The following is a 19515-nucleotide window of genomic DNA, read 5'->3' on the forward strand; positions in this document are numbered from 1 at the left end:
AAATAACATGTATGGGACTTGCAGTGTGACTGTAAACAAAACACGGGATTCGGTGGTGACAGTTATGTGTCTCGTTAACTGTGTACGAAACACAAAGCCACGCTGGGGGCCTCCATGGCAGAGCCGCGTAGCACGGCAGCACGGCGCAATGACACAGAAGCCTCTCACCAATGCGGTCGGTGTAAGTTCAAGTCCAGCTCATGCTAGCTTTCTATCCGGTCGTATGTGCCACCAATATGCAGATGGTTGTGGGTTTCCCTCTGGCTCTGCCCGTCTTCCTACCACCATAATACTGACCGCCGTCGTATGAGTGAAATATTCTTAAGTACGCCGTAAAACACCAATCAAATAAATAAATGAATAAATAAACAAAGCCACTCATGTAATAAACCAGAATACGCGCACAGATGTAATATATAGAGAGTTGAAGATGTAACACTGGATAATACACAAAAGAGTGACAATACATTACAGGGAAGGAAATATGCTAGCGCAGAAAACATAATATACTTCATACTCACTTCTGCAAATTGCTTTTTTATTTTTTCCGCTGTAGGCTGATAGGGCCACTTTGTGTACTCCTCTAACACGGAATCTATAACATATGTCAGAAGAATCTCTCAACGGCATAAACTAGTTATAAGTTATATACTTCACCTGTATTTTACAACATTATTAATTTTGTCAACTTTTTTAAAAAAAGTTAATATTTTAACTTTTTAATTTTGACCAGGTACCAATCGTCACAACTCAAATTCAAATTCAGCTTGCCAACGGATATATCAGTGACTATAACAATCAACAGTTTTTGTACGAAACTGATAATTTAATGCCGGAAAAGGGCTTAGGCTTTCTATCATATAGAGATACCCTTAACACAACTCGAAGGCACAGCTAACCTATTTTCTTACACAGCCACCAGTTAAACTGCACGCAGATCGTGCTTTTCGTTGCAGGAGCAAGAAAACCGCTTTCAAAACCCAAGAAACATGAACAACCGCGCTGAAAGTCCCATGTTCGAAAACTAACATTTAATTCAAATATAAGCATACTAGATTTACATCTACATGCACTTGCTGTCACGAAAGTCTTTCTTTGATGGCGATGAACCCATATCATAAACGAATGACATGAAAAGTTAATGACCTGATGTTTTTACCCGATATAGATTGTTGATCTCAAAAAGGTCACACACCTCGGTGCAACAACACATAGTGTGCCCATCACGACTTTGTGGTTCAATATAGAAGCAGCGTGACAATCTGTTATATGCTTAAAGCTTTGTCAGTACCATGACGATGCCTAACGTTTGATACATGACAAACACTGTTAATTATAAAGAAGACAATTATAAGCATGGTACATTGTACATGGTAAAGAATGAGGGAAGCATGTACATTTGCGTAAGGAGATAAAGAGGTTAGTTCAGGCACTTGTTAAAATGAACACATCAGGGGTGGTAAATATCGTGTGTTTCGATTTCTAAATTCGATCAAACATACACACGTAAACTTGGGACGTTTAGACAGCAGCCAACTATATATGACAACAAAATGAAATATCCGGCTTATCGACGACTGTTAAAGAAACTTAATGAAACACAACCATGTCAGTTGACTTGAATGTGGATACCTACACATTTTGGACCACGAGACAACTGTTAAAACTAATACAAGGAGTTATGCCTGGCATTGACTTCGTTCTTGTGTTACAACGTGACAACTTTGAACATCATGCAAAAGAGCACAATTTAAGAAGCGAAACCAAAATAAAGTGAAAACTAACCCACGATTCCCCTGACCTCTGGCAAATCTCCCCGGAAACAGTTCATGAGCGTCAGCAGCCTGCGGGTACTCTTCTTACCCACACCAAATAAGGTTACAAGAGGAACAGCTGAAAAGGATACAATAACAACCCAATGTCAAATCAATAGAACATCTTATTCCACAAACGTTAAGTGAAAGACAATGAGAACTGCATTCGATATGGCCTCCATAAATACATTCACTAGGAAAATTCAATCCACCTTTATTTCTTTGATTTCATTGTTGTTTCTGTGGACCATGATAATGGCGAGAAGACTTGCCTTACGTCCCTTCATGAAGAGGGTATAGTATAGCCACAATCGTACACATATCACTGTGAAGCTTTTCAGGGAATTATTATGTATCTGTAAATATATTTCATTCCCTTTATAAGTTCAAGGGTGTATATTGTTTTATATACTTTATTCACAATGTAAATGTGAAAGGTGGCCTGGACAGCTGACCTGTCCGTCAACATACACCAGTAACCCAGGAAGCCGGGTCAGGAGACCAGGGCTTTTTGATGTTAAGAACTTTACTGACTGTATTAGCTTTTCTCATACGTTTTGCTGCTGCATAACACAAATGGACGGAGAAAGAAACATTCTAGCGCAGTGCTGAGTCTCTGTAGTTTGGCAGAATCGTGCGTGGGTTTTCTGGGAAAGTCGGAATTTCAGTTTTAAAATTTTAAACAGCGAAAGAGTGGTGTTGGAGGAGTGGTGGTTGTCCGGCGTTGTGTTTTTACTCAGCGCTTTTATAGACGCCTGTTTCATTTTGTGGATATACCTGATGTAAATTACAAAAATACCTGGGTGAAAACCTTTCTTAAAGTTGTTATACTGCCTCGTTACCGGTAGCACGGGTTTAAATTCCCAGTCGAGTCATACTTATGGGGTTTTAAATCTTTTATTTTTTATCTTGATATTCCCTCACTTGGCGCTGAGCGCAAGGGGAACAGGCCAAGCACTGGTCCTGCGGGTGTAGGTATCTGATGTGACTTGGTAGGGCACCATGCCTGGGAGGGGGGGGGGGGGGTGTCATCATGGCTTTCCAGTGAGAAAGCACTATAAATATGACTGCACTGGGTCGGGCCAGATAAATGTAGACAGTGTCGTTATATGACCAAAATATTGTTTGTAACGGCATGGAGTGAGGTCAATTGGACTAAGATCTATTCAAAACCAATTCTTTCAATTTAAGAACGGTGAGCTGCTGGAATTAGACTGACCATTTGATTCACAATGTTGATCAGAAAGTGAACAAACATTTTGTATTTGAGACAAGACAAAAGTCAGTATTCTATAAAGTGACAAGGAAAGGACTGGGATAAACATCTACGGAAGAGACATGAAAGAGATTTCCCGAGTTCGCCACATGGCTGTATGTATCAGGCATCAGCGTACGTGTTGTTTATAGTCAACGCCTGTGACTTATCTGCTGTCTTCTAGAGTTTGTTGACGAAGTTCAAATATTCAACCACCCACGTAATTAAAAACAATAAACACATCTGACACAAAATGAGCTTCAGGGTGATGTCAGAACGTATAAACATCTCAGCAAGATTTGTCCGAGAACATTTGCCCTCATAAAAAGGCTTCTTTCACGCGCGGCTCAAAGGGGATTTTGTTTTGGTAACAGGTCTTGATGAAGAACGCAGGAGGGTAACAAGGGTGAGAACAGGAATGTTAGACACGCGAGGTTCCATTTGAAAACATAGCTCGGAAGGTGATTTATGTTTATTTTAACTGTGAACACGTTTTCGCCAAAACTACGTTATCTGATCCGTTTAGTACAGTAAAAATTTACCGCTTAAGAAGCCATCCGGATAGATCGTATAGTTTTCCCACCAAAGCGTGTGTCTATCCATGTATATATGCGATCCTCCTTGATTTGAGATATGTTTAATTGAAGAGCTTCTCGCTTCAATTCACGTCTTAGTGACGCTTTTCACTGCAGTTGTTGAAATACAAGTGTCTCCCTAGATTTATCTGCTTTCGTTTTATCTGGAATTAAGATATATATCTTAATCTCAGGTTTTATTAGAAAAATAATCTACATAAACACACAGATTCATAACGTTTCCTTTAGGCGCTAAAGCTAACTAACGGTGTTTCTTGATCACCGGGGCAATCCAATAATCAGTGAAAGAACCAGTCGGTATTAACATCATGTAATTATGCAATGATGAGTTAACTGAACAAACTCTCTTACTAAACAAACCATACAATCGTCACATTCCTTGTGTTACTTGTTCTTACCACAAAGATTGGTTTGCTAAAACTCAGTAGGAGTAAAAGTATGGGTGGGAGACTTTCTACATGTGCAAAAGGCGCTTAATTAAAAACAGCTGGTAGCTAATTGGGATTTCAACTCTCCTCCCCCCTATTGGGGACTTTATCGCTACCCTTACAACTGTTGTCTCACTGAGGCGTCGTTCGCTGAATTTGGTGACGAACAGGAAATTATGGTCTAACCTCACAAGCCCAGTAGTGTTTGGAAAGAAAACAAACTGTACCAAAATGAAAAGGAAAGACATGTTTAGCTTGTTAAAAACCTGCTGCATCGGTATAGGAGACCCTCCGCGCTTTTGTTTATCAACAGAATTTGACACGTTAAATAGTGGACTGAAAATGTCTCAGTTATCTTGCTGCAAGGAGTCGTAAAACAGCCCATACAATTACACAACAACAGCGCAACTTCTCAGCAAAACTGGTTCATTTATCGACATGCCATAGGTTTCTTTCCTACACTCACCGGCAATCAATCCCTCGTCCTTAGTTGCTCCGGTCATGTACTGATCTGCGTTCAATTCTCCAGACACGATCAGTTTCTCTGGCGTATCTGGTAGGAAATATCCGTCCACAATTGGTCGGTATTGCGGAACCAAAGATGGCGTCCACTGGATTGAAAGCAGTTCACAAAAGATTACACTGACATATTCCAGACACACACACCAACCCTCATACATGTTTTTAATATCACAATGATTCACGTTTGTCATCATTACACTTAGTTCCATATTATTAAAAGAAAAATGCAGGAGATTTCTGAAATGTAGTCTTCGAAATGAAGGCATACGGACAGGCCGATATGGGTATATTGGCGTTTTACTACAACTATACTATGTCACAATAGCCACAGAGCCTAAAGTGAGTGACTGATTTTTTCATTGTGAAAAATGAGCAATGTATGGAACACTTTTCAGCTGGTGTTCGACGAGATTTGTTTCCTGTAGAGGCAGAAGACAAGTAATAGGCATCTTATCACCGTAGATTTTACACTGTGTTAGACAAAAGTATATAAACTTCTTCCACAAACGTCTTGGAGATGGTATGCAATATATATAAGTTTATGTGAATTGCCTTTGTTTCCCGACACTTGTTGTACAGAGAGATGTATTCGTTCTCCGAGAGCAAAAATAAACGTTTTCAACCTCAAAGAACCTTAAAAGAAAAATATGGCTGCAATGTGTTGACACGCCGAAACATTTAACTCCACTTCAAACAAAATTTTCAAAATCTCAGAGTGTCAATGACATCTGCGATGTCTTTGGAAGTTGCAATCTCAACTCTAGGGTGTGGATGAGTTCTGTCACTAGAGGGTGTGTTTGTCAACCAGGGAGATCAGTCCCGTGACGACTTTAGCTATCGTATAGTACAGGCGGTGAGTGGCTTGCAAAAGTTGTTATATGCATTGACAGGCTCATTACGGTATAGTCAGGCGTAGCATTCATCGTTACCCGAGTAGAAGTAAGTGATCAGATAGAATACCCTGTAGCGACAAAACATGCCCTGTTTGTTCCACAGACTAAGGCTTTTATTGTTAGCCGAACGCTGTATAAAAGATTTACCACAGCGGTTATAATTTCACCGGCTTTTCTCTCGTAAATTCTTAATTTTCTGATAAGGTCTTGCGTTGTTTCGGGAATACTGGTAGTCGGTTATAATTGAAGAGAACAGAGAAAGATTGTATACGGGAAAAAACAGTTAGATGATGGATGACTTAAATAAATGACGTTTATCTTGACGCCATGTATTACTAAAACATAAGATGCTACAAGACCGCAACTTCTATACACATGCCAAATGAATTTATATGTGACTACGAATTAATTAAGGGAGTACTGTAATGAACTTTAAAGCTCACCTCAAATTCATTCAACATGAATTGCTCAAATTTATCTGTGGGAATGTTTTGTAAACATTTCTTAACAACTCGGGTGTCATTTCCAGCACATCCCAATGATGCAGAAACCACCTTGAAGAAATAGTCCGGTCCTTCTTGGTATCTTGTCACAGACCAATGAGCCAAGGGGGAACCACTCTGTCCAATGACCTTGCGGAAAAGCCCTGAACATGAAGGTTCATAATCATCAACTTTCTTTTCGTGTGTAAATGTAATAATACAAAATATAACCATGCTTACTTCATTCATAATCGGAGCATGTGTGATCTAACAAATCATTATCAGTAAAAGAACTAATATAGTGAGTTGACACAATATGTCGATAACCGTAACACTTTCTTTTCACTGTGGCTAATATTCAGTTTTTTTTCATGAAGTTAGGTATACATCACCCACGTGACTGTGAATTCAACATGTTATGGAAGAGAAATACTATAATGCTAAACATACGACAGAAAAGCTACATTGTATCCTTTTAAATGTGTTCAATGGAATAATATTATATATATATATATATATATATATATATATATATATATATATATATATATATATATATATATACACACACTGAAAAAAACGGTATCGGTAGGTCACAAACAACAAGGACAACAAAAAGAAACAATACAAAAACGCTAGTTTCACAAAGCAGTTGTTGGCTAAAGGGCCAACATTGTGTGGTACACGCTCAAACATTTAGTCCTACGAGCCCCACCTTTAGACAGAGGTGAGAGGAGGTGCAATCCCACGCAACATCCGCCGGCACTGTGTCCATCTATGGTCACGGATGCAGGATCCCCACCAAAGAATGCAATGTTCTCACGAACCCATTTCAGCGCCGCTACTTGATCCAGCATACCGTAGTTACCCGGCATGGCATCATCGGCTGACGTCAGAAAACCTGCACGAATAAACAATGGGTTTAAACATTATGGAAAGGCTTCATAGTCAGGTGTACTCAAAATTACCTCCAAGAAAGCCTATATGTCTATTCCGGTGGTTTATGGTCAAGGTTTCTTTCACCATTGTTCCTGCTTCGCTCCTGAGATATCGACTATGCCTCTGGTATAGCATTGAAAAGCGTTGAGTGACTCTCTCATACATACTTTGCTGGGAATTGGTGACAATATTTCCTTTTTAATGGCCTCACTGTGTACATCAATACAGATGGGTTACAAAAGCTATACACGAATATCCGAGAATGACCCAGTGTTTATCAAGATACATGCACACAGTCATCACGTTATTGATTTCCGAGCACAGACATGATTCTCAGGCCGTAAAAAATAAACTGAAATCTTTCTCAACCTACTTCAGCCTTAGACTGATTGATTACTTTTTTAAGTCACAATTACAAATCTCAGTTTTACGCGGACGAGAACAGTTACATTCAACACAGAAAGAACACAAAAGTCGTAGACATGACAGGACAGTCATGTAAACCACACCTAGATCGGTCACCTATACGATAAGCTTTTCTGGACAACTGCGACACTATTCCTTTGACACCCATCATCCCACGAGGCCTTTAGTTTTAGCACCTGGGGACAAGCCATTATAGGCGAGGGTATAGTGGTCAACGTCATACTTAATGCAGCGGAAATAGATTTCCACAGCACTTCATTTAGAGCCTCCCCCAGCACGACACAACTGAAAGAAAGTGGAATAAATGGGGGTTCCGGCCCTCGACTGCCCATGAACCTCCATTGCCGGAAATGATTTCGTCAAGATACAGCAGTCATGAGTTGATAATTGAAAACAAAGTGTGATTACTGTAATTCCTCATTAATTTTGCAAATGATACTGTCTAATTTCCTTTATTCTAAATAACATGCATATTTATTTAGCCATATTTCTTACATTAATGCATAAATTGCAAACTGTTGAAGATTTGCTCTATTAACCTTCATTTTATGTAACAGAACAAGATCAATTCATATTTAATTGTACGGCATAAAACACCAATTAAATAACTAAATATTTAATTGAAAGACAGCACTGCCAAGCATTTATTTACAGAAACTTTTCAGGCGTTCCTTGACCTTGTCCTTCTTAAGTATTTTAAATACCTCACTTGCTCACGTATACATGTCATTTGAAGCACGTGTGTTCAATTTTTACAGAGTTTACAGAAAAGGACTGAGGGTGTCTGGTGGGTATTCTCAGTGAATTCATCTTTAATGAGCAACCAATCGAAGTTTAGCGCAGGGTGTTGTTAACTTTGGGGTTCTGTACAACTGATACAATGATCTTTTTAAGAAAGGCAGCAGAGCGCAGTTCTTTAATGGTAGGGCGTTGGGCCTCCAAAAACGCCTAGCGTAAATAACGGAAATATTTGCAAAAAGTATCACCCATGATTAAAAAACGGAATTTTAATTTAACGGAATTCAGTTTTAAAACGGATGAAGATCATGTGTACATATATATGACTCATATAATTAAAAGTCACAAAGCACAACTGGGCTTCAGAGAGTACGATACTATCGGAACAAGACAAACAAATGAAAGTTGTATTATAAGAACTGACCACTGGCTCTTTCACACATCTCAAGTCTCGTCGTGAATCGAGATTTTTTATAATGGAACGAAATGAGCTATAATGAGATTCTCCGTTTTTTTATATAATACATTTCATTTGACAGCCAAGGGGATATGCAAATGTGGTATCGTACCGCATGCATTTCTGGTAAAACAAAGGGAAGAAGCCAAAGTGGGTGCTTCTTCATTCAACAGAGTGATCAGGATAGACAATATCAGACTCTCGCTTGGGCAATGGATAAATGGATAGTTATTAACAGGAAGCAGCTGTCCAACCGGATTATTTTCTTTTTTACGATTAAAGACGTTCCAGATAGATCGCGTTCGATTGGCGAAATGATCACACCAGAGATAAGAAGAAGTAATCAGGGCCATTTTATAGAAACTGTGTTAATTGTATTGATCCAAGCTCGAGCGTGTTTATTCTTTCTGTATAAAGGCTAAAACAGTCAGCATGGACGTACTTACAGAGAAACGCACGAAATGGCATATTTGGGTATAACCACAAAACAGCTGCCATCAAGCAAGGGCAACAAGCAACGGAACCAGACTGATTCATCGATTAACTGATTTGAAAGGAGCGTTACATGACTCAGGTAGTGGCCAGGTGTACCTTATCCTCAGGTAGTATACGGGTTGCGCGTTCAATTCCCACCTTGGACAAGGAATTTATAGATTCCCCCGACCCCCTTATTCTTGGATGCTTGATGAAAACCTTCAGCATTAGCCATCAAAGAAGCATTGGATTTCAGTTCTTCATATATCCCAAGATGTGATTTTATTCAATACATTGCATGCACGACCATTTGTCTTCCAACAATGTGGCATACAATTCTGTATGCCTCACATGTGGTAATTTTCATCATTCAAAAACATCTATCAAGCAAATGAATAAATAAATATATTAGCAATTAATAAAGAAATTAATAAATACAATTTGAGATGTTTCTGACATTCATTACCATAAAATCTAAATGCAATATTTTCAACCACTGTGATTGTGCCATTGAAATAAATAAATAAACACATACATTATAATGTGCAAGTATAGGTAGCATACTAACTTTTTATTTGGAGGAAATTAAAAATAACATTATCAGCTTTGGAAATTACTCCTTAGCAAAGCAAAACGTGTACGTTTACGTTTAATTTGAACTAACTATACGCCTTTAATTATGTTATCCATTTTCAAAAACAAGAGTGATGCATATATAAAACAAGAGTGATGCATATATATATATATATATATATATATATATATATATATATATATATATATATATATATATATATATATATATATATATGTATATATATATATGAGATTTTCTGACTTTGTTAGCGAGGATTAGGCTTAATTGGTGCTGCAAATTTGCTTCTATATTCAAAGTTCATGAGCATGTCTTAAATCCAAGCTCATGTTGAGTTTTAGAAAACAGTGTGATCCAAGAGCCAGATACTCGTCTTACCCAGTGGTCCGAGTCTGTAGTTAAAGGTGACAACAACCAGATCCTGTAAAGCAAGCATTCTTCCGTCCAACATGGCCCCCATTCCGTTCTGGTAAGATCCGCCGTGAACGAAAACCATCACCGGAAGAGGGCTGCTATTCCGCCTCTGTCAAGATAAAAGGAAAGGGAGAAAAATGAGACAAAAGAACTAATTGTCTGTCGACTTCCATCGGTGTCTGTGGCAGTTTATGGTTCGCTTATAATTAAACGTGATATGTAAAGCGGGGTCAGTTGCAAGTCTTGTTTACCATGTGTTTGTCTGGTCAGCTTCACACAAACTGTCAGGCTAGTCCTGTTCACGGAAACAATTACAAAAAACCGTCAACTTCCGTTCTCACGCACCGTGGTTTATGCTCAATTAGCTGTACATACTCTGGCAAATCAAGCAGTTACACGAACATATATATTTTACTACTTCCTCCTGGTAGTAAAAGACAACGGCTGCAGAAAGCCTGCATTTGCACTATCAAGTGGGACTTGCCTTTCGGAGATATTTCCAACAATAAGCTTATCCATACAAGCTGATATCGGGCAAATGTTTTAAATCTAGACTTTGTCAAGAGGATCGTGAGTTGTAAGTCTTAGCACAGGTTAAATTCTATAAATTGATTATAACAAATGTTACACCAATTCTGTGATTTTAATGTTTAAAAAGCCCTTCAATGCTTTATCAATCACCCTGTCATGGTGCTTTCTCAACATGATAGGCATATTTTCCATATTGAATCAGCTTGCATGAAGTTAATAGCAGCGAACTGACCCACATCTAAACAATAAGACTGGTAAAGCGGTGTCGTTCGTTTCGCATGAGCAGCGTTTCGCCTTATCAAAATCGGTAAGGCGAAATGTGCATGTCTAATTCACCCCCTGACTCACTTAAGAGGATTAGCACACAGGCGGCTTGATAAAAATGAAGAGGAAATAAGAGTAGACAGACATAACTTTTAACTTTTTAAGATCTTTTTTTTTTAATAGCACTATGAAAATTAACAGTCATCTTTACAAATGTAACAAAAACGAAACAGAATCTGTGTATTCCATAGGTGATTTCATGTAACTGGCGAGCTGGCATTGGAAACTGGAAGGTCTTTCGTCAGTGCGTTGGAACTTTCTTTTCTTTCTAGGGGGGCTTTGCTCCACCTTCTAGCTGCATAAGCTTTACTTCGTTGGCTGCCTGTTCCTTCTTTAATATATGTATAATTTCAAACAAGTTAAGATAGGCTTTCATTTCCGCTCTGTTCAGCTTCGAATGCCATCTTCCCACATGGTTTGTGGTCCTTGCACTGTCGTTGTCATGAAGTCATCTGTACGAAGTAGACTTCAATTATGATCGAATATAGTTTTCACCAGATATATATGCAATATTTTCAACCACGTTATGAATAGTATTCATGTTAAGCTTCTGTGAAATTGGATGATACATAAGATTATTTATGACATGTATGAAAGTAATAGTCGAGAATCGTTCACCTCTTAATCTACCTTAATCCCCTCAACGCAGGTACCGGCGTGGAGTCGGATCAAGGCACTCACGGAACATCCCTAAGGTGAAATGCGATAAGGCGAGTTTGAAATTAAGGCAAAACGAGAATGAACTGGTAAAACTGTGTTGAGGACGGTGGAGGTGGGGCGTGAGGGTGTCTAACCTGAACGACAAAAAAAGAAATCAAAACATTCAAAATAAATGGAAAAAAATCCAATACTAAAACCAAGTAAGAGTAGACAGAGTCTAAGAATACATAAATATATGAAATATGAATCTGTATGGTCAAAGCTGCCAAGACGTATACGAGGACAGAGAACTGAACTTGATCCATACAACCTACGGATAACAATGATGGTTATCACTGGACAGTCGTGCTTATCTTTCAATCTTTCAACTTAGAATTTCTAGAGATAAGCAAGTTCAATCTACAATTACTATAGATATCGAATTGGTTATAGATTAACGGTTGATAAATTCTGTGCAGCGATGATGGCTATTCTGCAGGGAAGTAAGGCAAACAGTTGTATAGAAAGCTATGGATCAGGGAGTCAAACTGAAGGTTAAGACAAAGAATATCAGCGCAGTGCATGAGTTTGCAGTTTTATGTACTACATATAGTACATATATGTACTCAGGAGCTGAGGAATAAACTCTTAGAGCAGAACAGTGCATAATGAATTTCATTATTTTAAATTGTAATGCTTTGTTTTTAAATTAAAGGATTTACTCAATATACGCTTCTGTATTTCTTATTAACAACTCACCAGATTAAAACCTCTTAAATATTTGATCCGAATATTAGTTGATGTAGCATCGTGAATTCCCTATACTTTCGCTGCCGAAGATTGGTTGATCAATCAAAGTAAATTAGCTAGCCTTTGGCTGCTCACTTTTCTGTACCAAAAATGTCATGGACCATAATGTGTTGCAATATTATTTGTAGGTAATTAAGTCTTACAGCATCTGTATCAGGTGTCAGGTCAAATCGGACTAGATGGAGTCAATTACTAGTCAACTTTATCACATCTTATTACATTGAAATATTTGTTTACCTGTTGATCAATACCTAAAACCTAGCGATAACTAACACGCAAGCCCAACAGACGTTGACAGCATTCTTAATTGGCTGTAACGGATTGCCACTGACAGTTCAGCCAACAACGAGTTACTGATACCCCTCAACTCACTTACCAGTGAGACCGCCCAAAACAGCCAGGATAGAAATAGTTATCTACCTTATTTTACGTCTCACATTGCAGTGGAACGCTTCGCACAAATGCGGAACACCGAAAATGGTGAACCTCCCTGTTAGATTTACCTAGCCCTGCGATACTAATGTAGTTATTCAGGAAAATTTATCAATACAATATAGCTGTAGGAAATACAGCAACAAAACCAGGGAACATATGCACAGGTCTGTTAGTGCAGAATGCTTCCCGTTTTACGAAAATTGTTCACGAGAGTAATGTATACCCGACAAGAGGGAATGTGTCCCTATTCATCTTGGTATAATTAATTATTTCACAGGAAGGATGAAAAAAACTGAAAGTTACAAGTTCTGAAATGCAGTGACAGACACCTTAATGTCATTTCTATGTTCGTTAACAAATGCTGTTGACTATAATAATACAGTGAAGTCTTAAATTGGGTGGTCCACAGAAAATACAGCAAATTTGATGACAGGAAACAAGAAGCGAGAAACTATACAACACATTTAAAGCGAAGTTGACTCTTCGGCGTGAGCGTATGTATAACAAAGGTCACATATACTACATCCTAGCTCTTTTGCCTGTCAGAAATGCTAAATCTTTTATATTACGCTGAGTGCTGCAAAGACAAATGTTTTCTTTATTTTATCACTTACATTATTAACTAGATACGATCACATTTGATAGCGCTCACCCGCTGCTAGATTTCTGATGGATGGTTTGAATTTAGCCAGTTTTGTCTGGCTGCTATTTATCGCGGACAGCTCGACGTTTACCATAAAAGTGTCTGTTTCGACGAGGTCAAAACGCACACCTTTAACATAGTAAGGTAGTTAACGTCAGTTTTTACCTTATGTAAAGCAAGACATCCTACCCATATACATTATATGAAGAAATTTTGAACTAAACAAAAAAGTTTTATAAATTTACTGTTCACAATATGGGGTTTTAAGATAGTTTGCAGTGTGAGTTTTAGCAGAGGCTGTAACACAGAGTTGGATAAGCGCTACCGTAGAGAGTAAGTCACAAAGTTGTCTCTGTATATTTGTGTAATTGTATTCATGACATAATTGTGTATCAGACCTTGACTGACTTTGAAATCATATTCAATAATCATGAAGGATCAAAAGGACTAATTAAAGTTTTATTGCTCGCGATGAGTACACATGGTCTGGTGGAAAGAGAAAAAAGCAACCAGAATAAATGAATGTCGTACCTCTGTCTGATTTCAGACTCAAAGAGTCCATTGTGTTAGTTTGGGCCCGCGGGGGCTTAAATAACTTTTCAATTCATTAGTAAATTACTAGGGTTGTAAAATGACATCATGATTTATAGCTCTTAGTCATTTTCTTTGAAGACCTATACCAGTGACAAATTGTACACAATTTTATAATCTCACTTATGTATTTTTTTCTAAGATGCTGATAAAATGTGTTTAATTTATTGCCTTACCTTTTTGGGGCTAGAATGAAGTAAGAGTAGGGCGGTCTTGTTCGTGTCGGGGACGGGGATATATATGACACACGTACCTTGTGTAACAGGCAAATCAGCTGCTGCCATTTGGGTTTCATATGAAATCAACCTGAGATTGTCGACAATAGATCAACCCTTCTATTACCTACTGTTTCCTTTTAATAAGCTCTCTATGCTGTCATACACGTTTGTAATACGCAAACAATAAGTTTAAATTAGCCTTACAATTCAATGCGCTCAAGTCAAAGGAGAGTTGTTTGAGTTCTAAAACACATGCGGGCACTTTCCTTGCATAATATAACTGCAACAAATGCTCACTTACTAATGAATACTCCTTTAAGGATAATTACTTACTCGATCTATGATTGTTTCACTATCTTGTATGATCGAGCGCATAAAAGCGGCGACGTGTTTACATACTTGGTATATGTAAGTAATTATACTACAAATATACTGGAATTTCAGCCAAAAGTTAACTGCATTTTCTACTATTTTGCTAAGATTGATGTATGTAACAGTTATTTTAAATAACCTTCATAAGTAATTATTAAAACAGTGTTTGATAATCAGACAAAAGACAAAATCGCAGGCAAGATATTCTATATACATTTTTTCGCCTTCGTGGACAAATTCAGTGAAAGAAAAAGCTGATGAGCTGTCAAGAAAAAGCCAGTTAACAGGTGATTGGGAGTTTGTATCAATAAGCAGCTCTCCGTTACCTCCCGCACAAGAAAAGCATGGAACAGGTGGCATCAACACCGTGGTGTGAAGTGTGAATTAAATGGCAGCGGGATTTTGGCTCCAGGGGGTTTCATGGCTTACAACTTCTTTTGAAGCATAACACCTACTTGGAATTTTCTTGGTTACATTAACATCTTCTAGAATGAAGTTAGTCTTATTTACCTTATCATCATCACTCGACAAAACAGACAAGCTGTTTACTTCTTACCCCTGTAACGAATATTACAGTTCCAAATAACACTTAAGCTCAAGACTGCTGCCGACGAAAGCATTGCTAAGCACCTCACACTTGACAAAGTTGAACGTCATATAAAAACAGTGGATATAAGAAATAATTATTAAGATAAACACTGATTTTTAACAAAATTGTCTATGATCAAAAATGGTTTATTTGGGACATGAAAACTTTCTCCACGGTACCGGCATGTGGCTTGCTGTATTTCAGACTTATGTCTAATCTTGCATGTGTGCGATAAGAATTACAGAATATACGATGCTCCACAATAATTATGACACTGTGCCTCTCAAGACTACGAGAGATTAAAATTATTAGTCAGAATCACTGCATCAGTCACCGTACGTGAATGAATAATTAGAAAGGTGTTCGCTTACTAACCGAGGTCAAACCTTCTGACATATATCAGACACTGCACAATGATAGGTTTCAAGATTTACTTTGGTATACGTATTCAAAGTCTATCTTTCAGACGTACGGAAATGTGATCCTGTAAGTGTGCGGAAAATTTGGCACTGGACTGAGAGATTTTTATCGTTCCTGTCAATAACCATGAATTGCGTCATTTGTGAATCTGGAGTTGGTAGTCTGACTGGAGATACTGATTCTATTTACGTGTGTCTTTAGTTATCACACTATCAGTTCTCTGTTCATTAATACCTCTTCCTTTGAAGCATCCATGATAGTTTCACCTTAGTATACTTCAGGGAATAATTTGAAAACAGCGCCAGAAGTGCATTTTAAATGAAACCGTCTGTGAGTGGCGATGTACTTGTTTTAGTTCCAACAGTTTCCCAAGTGCATTCTTTTCGTATTCTAAGCCAGGAATATTCAGCCATTTACCTAGACTCTAAAGTCTGCCAAAAAGAGCTGTATCTTGACTTACAATGTGCTGTGCACTTTACCAGCTTATTGTTTGCAGTTATTCTGGGGGTAAAAAGCTGCAATCAACTGTGAACAGTTACAATAAAAACATGACTACAGTGCAAAATGTTTCAGTATTTCATATATGACCCCTGACATGCTTAAACTCACAATAATGAATCAGCGTTTAAGTACGGCCACTGAACAGTGCTGTAATTTATATCTGGTAACACATAACGAGTACAGCGCGACCACTAGATAGTACGATAATTGGTACCTGGTCACACATAACCAGTAAAGTACGGTTACACGAAGGTGTGATAATTTATGTCTCGTCACACATAACCGGTAAACTATAAGCACTTGACAGTGTGCCAATTGGCATCATGTCACAAAAATAACCACTAATGTACCACCACTCAACAGTGTGATAACTAACATTCGTCACTTTACACTGTGAGAACTGGTATTCGATCACACATAATCCGTAAAATACGACCACTTCACTGTGTAATAACTGGCATTTTGTCACACATATTCCTTTAAGTACGGCCACTTGACAGTGTGATAATTAACATTCGATCACTCATATATGATAAAGTAAGACCACTTGACAGCGTGATAATTTGCATTCGGTCACACAACATTGGTAAAGTACGGCCACTTGACAGTGTGATAATTAACATTCGATCACTCATATATGATAAAGCAAGACCACTTGACAGCGTGATAATTGGCATTCGGTCACACAACATTGGTAAAGTACGACCCCTTGACAAAGTGATAATTGGCATACGTTCACATATAACCGGTTTACAAAGTACTGTTACTGGACAAAGTGATACTGGCATTTGGTACAAAACTGGTAAAGTACTGTCATTTAACTGGCGGTTATCAGGTCATTCATAACCGGTAACGTATGAAAACTTTACAGGATGAAAATTGATAGTTGGTCACACACAACCCGTAAAGTATTAAACCATTTTATATTTTGCTTCACTGAGGGTTTCATTTAACTGTTCATTGAGCTGTGACCCTAGTTTGTCCAGCTGGAACTCTTCTTGGCATCATGAACTGTCGATTTCCCATGCTTTTAGGATGTGGCAAAGATGAATGGCTAATCTGTATTATAGAAACAGATCTTTGATATTTATTAACTCAATTCTGGCATAGATATCCTTAATCGTGTGACGTTGCACTTGCATTGATTCCTCGAAGGCATGTTAACCTTAGTTATATATTTACGGACAGTTTTATTCAACACGCATACATCTACTAATGCACAACGTCTAGCATGAGGTTCAACTTCACACTCTTAATACATACAAACAGCCAGCGTCATGTTGATTTACACTGTAACTTTTTAAATACCAAAGTTGTAAGAGAAATGAGATAAATTTTATGTGATTTTATTTGTAACATAAAGAAAAGAGTTTTCATACAGTCCACTGACCAAGAGTATTATGGTTGTTTAAACTCATATTTTCTCTCATATCACCGAAGCTGGCCAGTTAATTGCTTTCTGTCTTCTGCCATCACTGTATGTTTAAAGTTGTCAATTCAAATTTGTTAACAGAAATTAGTGATATTTCTTCAAATGTACACAAATGTGTAGTTGGACGGACAGATCTTAATTATTTCCGGATTGTCAAGTCCAATGCTATAGGTAAAACTCAACTCATCGTCACCCCATTCACACCTCTGCACCGCTGGTTACACACACACGGCTTCTGTCAATCACTGCTGTGGACTAGCTTTTGCCCGTGGGTTGTTTGCCCAGGTTTCCCGGCACCCCTCGCTACTACCTCAGGCCTCGAGGGAAAGCCAGAGAGGGTATCAGTTTTTATTTTGACAGATGTAAAACGAATGGCTTTTCAAGTGATCATATCAAAAGTGACGACACTCGCCGGTGAAATCTTCCTGACCCGTACTCCCAGCTTGTCAATCAATTTACTCAGCGGCCAGGCACAAAACTCGCCGCACTATATACATGTGAAAAGTAATCTGCTAAGGCGATGCACAGAGCAAGAACAGATTTACCTGTTTGAACAACGATTGCTTTCATTTCTGTCTATTTTAATCTCTTATAACTGTAAGAGTGCAAACCGATTTCTTGATAATATCCACCAAAATGCGCTAATTAGTCCTTCCTTGTGTGTAAAAAACTATCACACTAATTCAAGGGCATGATAAGTGTCCAAGCTTGAAACAAAACAGTCTAACTGCATGAAAACCAACATCTGACTTCTTTCTACAGAACCTTAGAACCAAGTACTTAAGGTATTGCAGATTCACCAAATGATAGGAAAGTAACTGAAAGGTATTTCTTACTTACAACCCTATTACACGTCTGCATCTGAGAGGATACACCAACATGACAATTTCACCTATCTTGGCAAAAGATTTCCAAACATAATATGCCGGTATTTTAACACCAAACTGTATAAATTACATGTGCAGGTAGTTTAGCAGTCGTATAAGACGTTGGAACTCGCATACTGCTCGTCATCTACAAAGCCAAAGCGATCCTCGATGCCAACAGTGCTACATTCAAGAAACAAATGACTCTCTGTCCATTTAAATCATATGGGTTATCGTGATTTTAACGTACATTACAAAAAAGGCTATTGTTTAAAAACTCACTCGACAAAAAATGAGACATGCGACTGAGGCAAGCGAAAGGACCATTTTAAGAAAAAAGCATTTTCCATCTTGATAAATTCAAATTATCTGTAAATAAGAAGTAAAAAAGGACGTAAAACTCGGGTACAGACCTGGTATGTTTTCAGTAATAGGGGAGTTAATTACTCCACCACTGTTACGACCCGTACTTGTGAATCAATAGACTAATTTAGATCGATACATCTATGTTTTATTTTAACAAAAAAGTCTTTCTTCCTTGCTATCTGTGTTGTAATGTTATGGTGCTAAGGGTAATCTCGAGGAAATTGAAGCATTTTACAACCTACATGTATGTCTTCAATTTCGTGCATATGAATAAACTGTCGAATTACTAACGTCAATATGTGTGCTTGATGTTAGAAATGCTAAGCGTGGAATATCATGCACGGCTGATCGGTATTCAGATCGCCCTGACCTGGTCCCCTTGGGGAGACAGGCTGACGACATCAAAGGAGCTGTCATGTTAGAGCCTGGCGTGGTGATAATTCCCATGAACTAACACTCCAGTTCCCACCCTCCAAACATGCCCGCCCTTGTCTCCGTCGGTTTCGGAGCAGCCCGAGGAGCTTGCCTCATATCTGATCTACACAGATAGTCCATACAACACTTATTGTCCTGTCGCTCAAACGCCGCCCTAGTTCCGTCAAGTCTCTATTTGCCTGGACTACTTTCGTCGACCTCTCATTACTTAAAAGGTTAAATTGTGATGACAATTCAAAGGGGGCTATGTCCCGAAGGCGCAAAGATTGAAATAAACGAAAGAGGAGTCGTGACTACAGAACTGTGATTA

The 19515-nt window shown here is 38.3% G+C and overlaps 1 protein-coding gene across 1 annotated transcript in view; it reads right to left on the reverse strand.

Annotated features, from left to right (window-relative positions):
• Positions 1–19515, reverse strand: part of LOC135470565 (acetylcholinesterase-like) — a 39540-nt gene that overhangs the window by 5082 nt on the left and 14943 nt on the right. Inside the window, exons 3-8 of the mRNA XM_064749584.1 lie at positions 9998–10142; positions 6706–6891; positions 5952–6154; positions 4560–4704; positions 1786–1893; positions 522–595 (exon numbers count right to left, since the gene is read on the reverse strand). Of these exons, the coding sequence (XP_064605654.1) occupies positions 522–595; positions 1786–1893; positions 4560–4704; positions 5952–6154; positions 6706–6891; positions 9998–10142 (861 nt within the window). The remainder of the gene's footprint in view (positions 1–521; positions 596–1785; positions 1894–4559; positions 4705–5951; positions 6155–6705; positions 6892–9997; positions 10143–19515) is intronic.

Source organism: Liolophura sinensis, chromosome 7 (genome assembly GCF_032854445.1).
Source record: "Liolophura sinensis isolate JHLJ2023 chromosome 7, CUHK_Ljap_v2, whole genome shotgun sequence".
Lineage (NCBI taxonomy): Eukaryota > Metazoa > Mollusca > Polyplacophora > Chitonida > Chitonidae > Liolophura > Liolophura sinensis.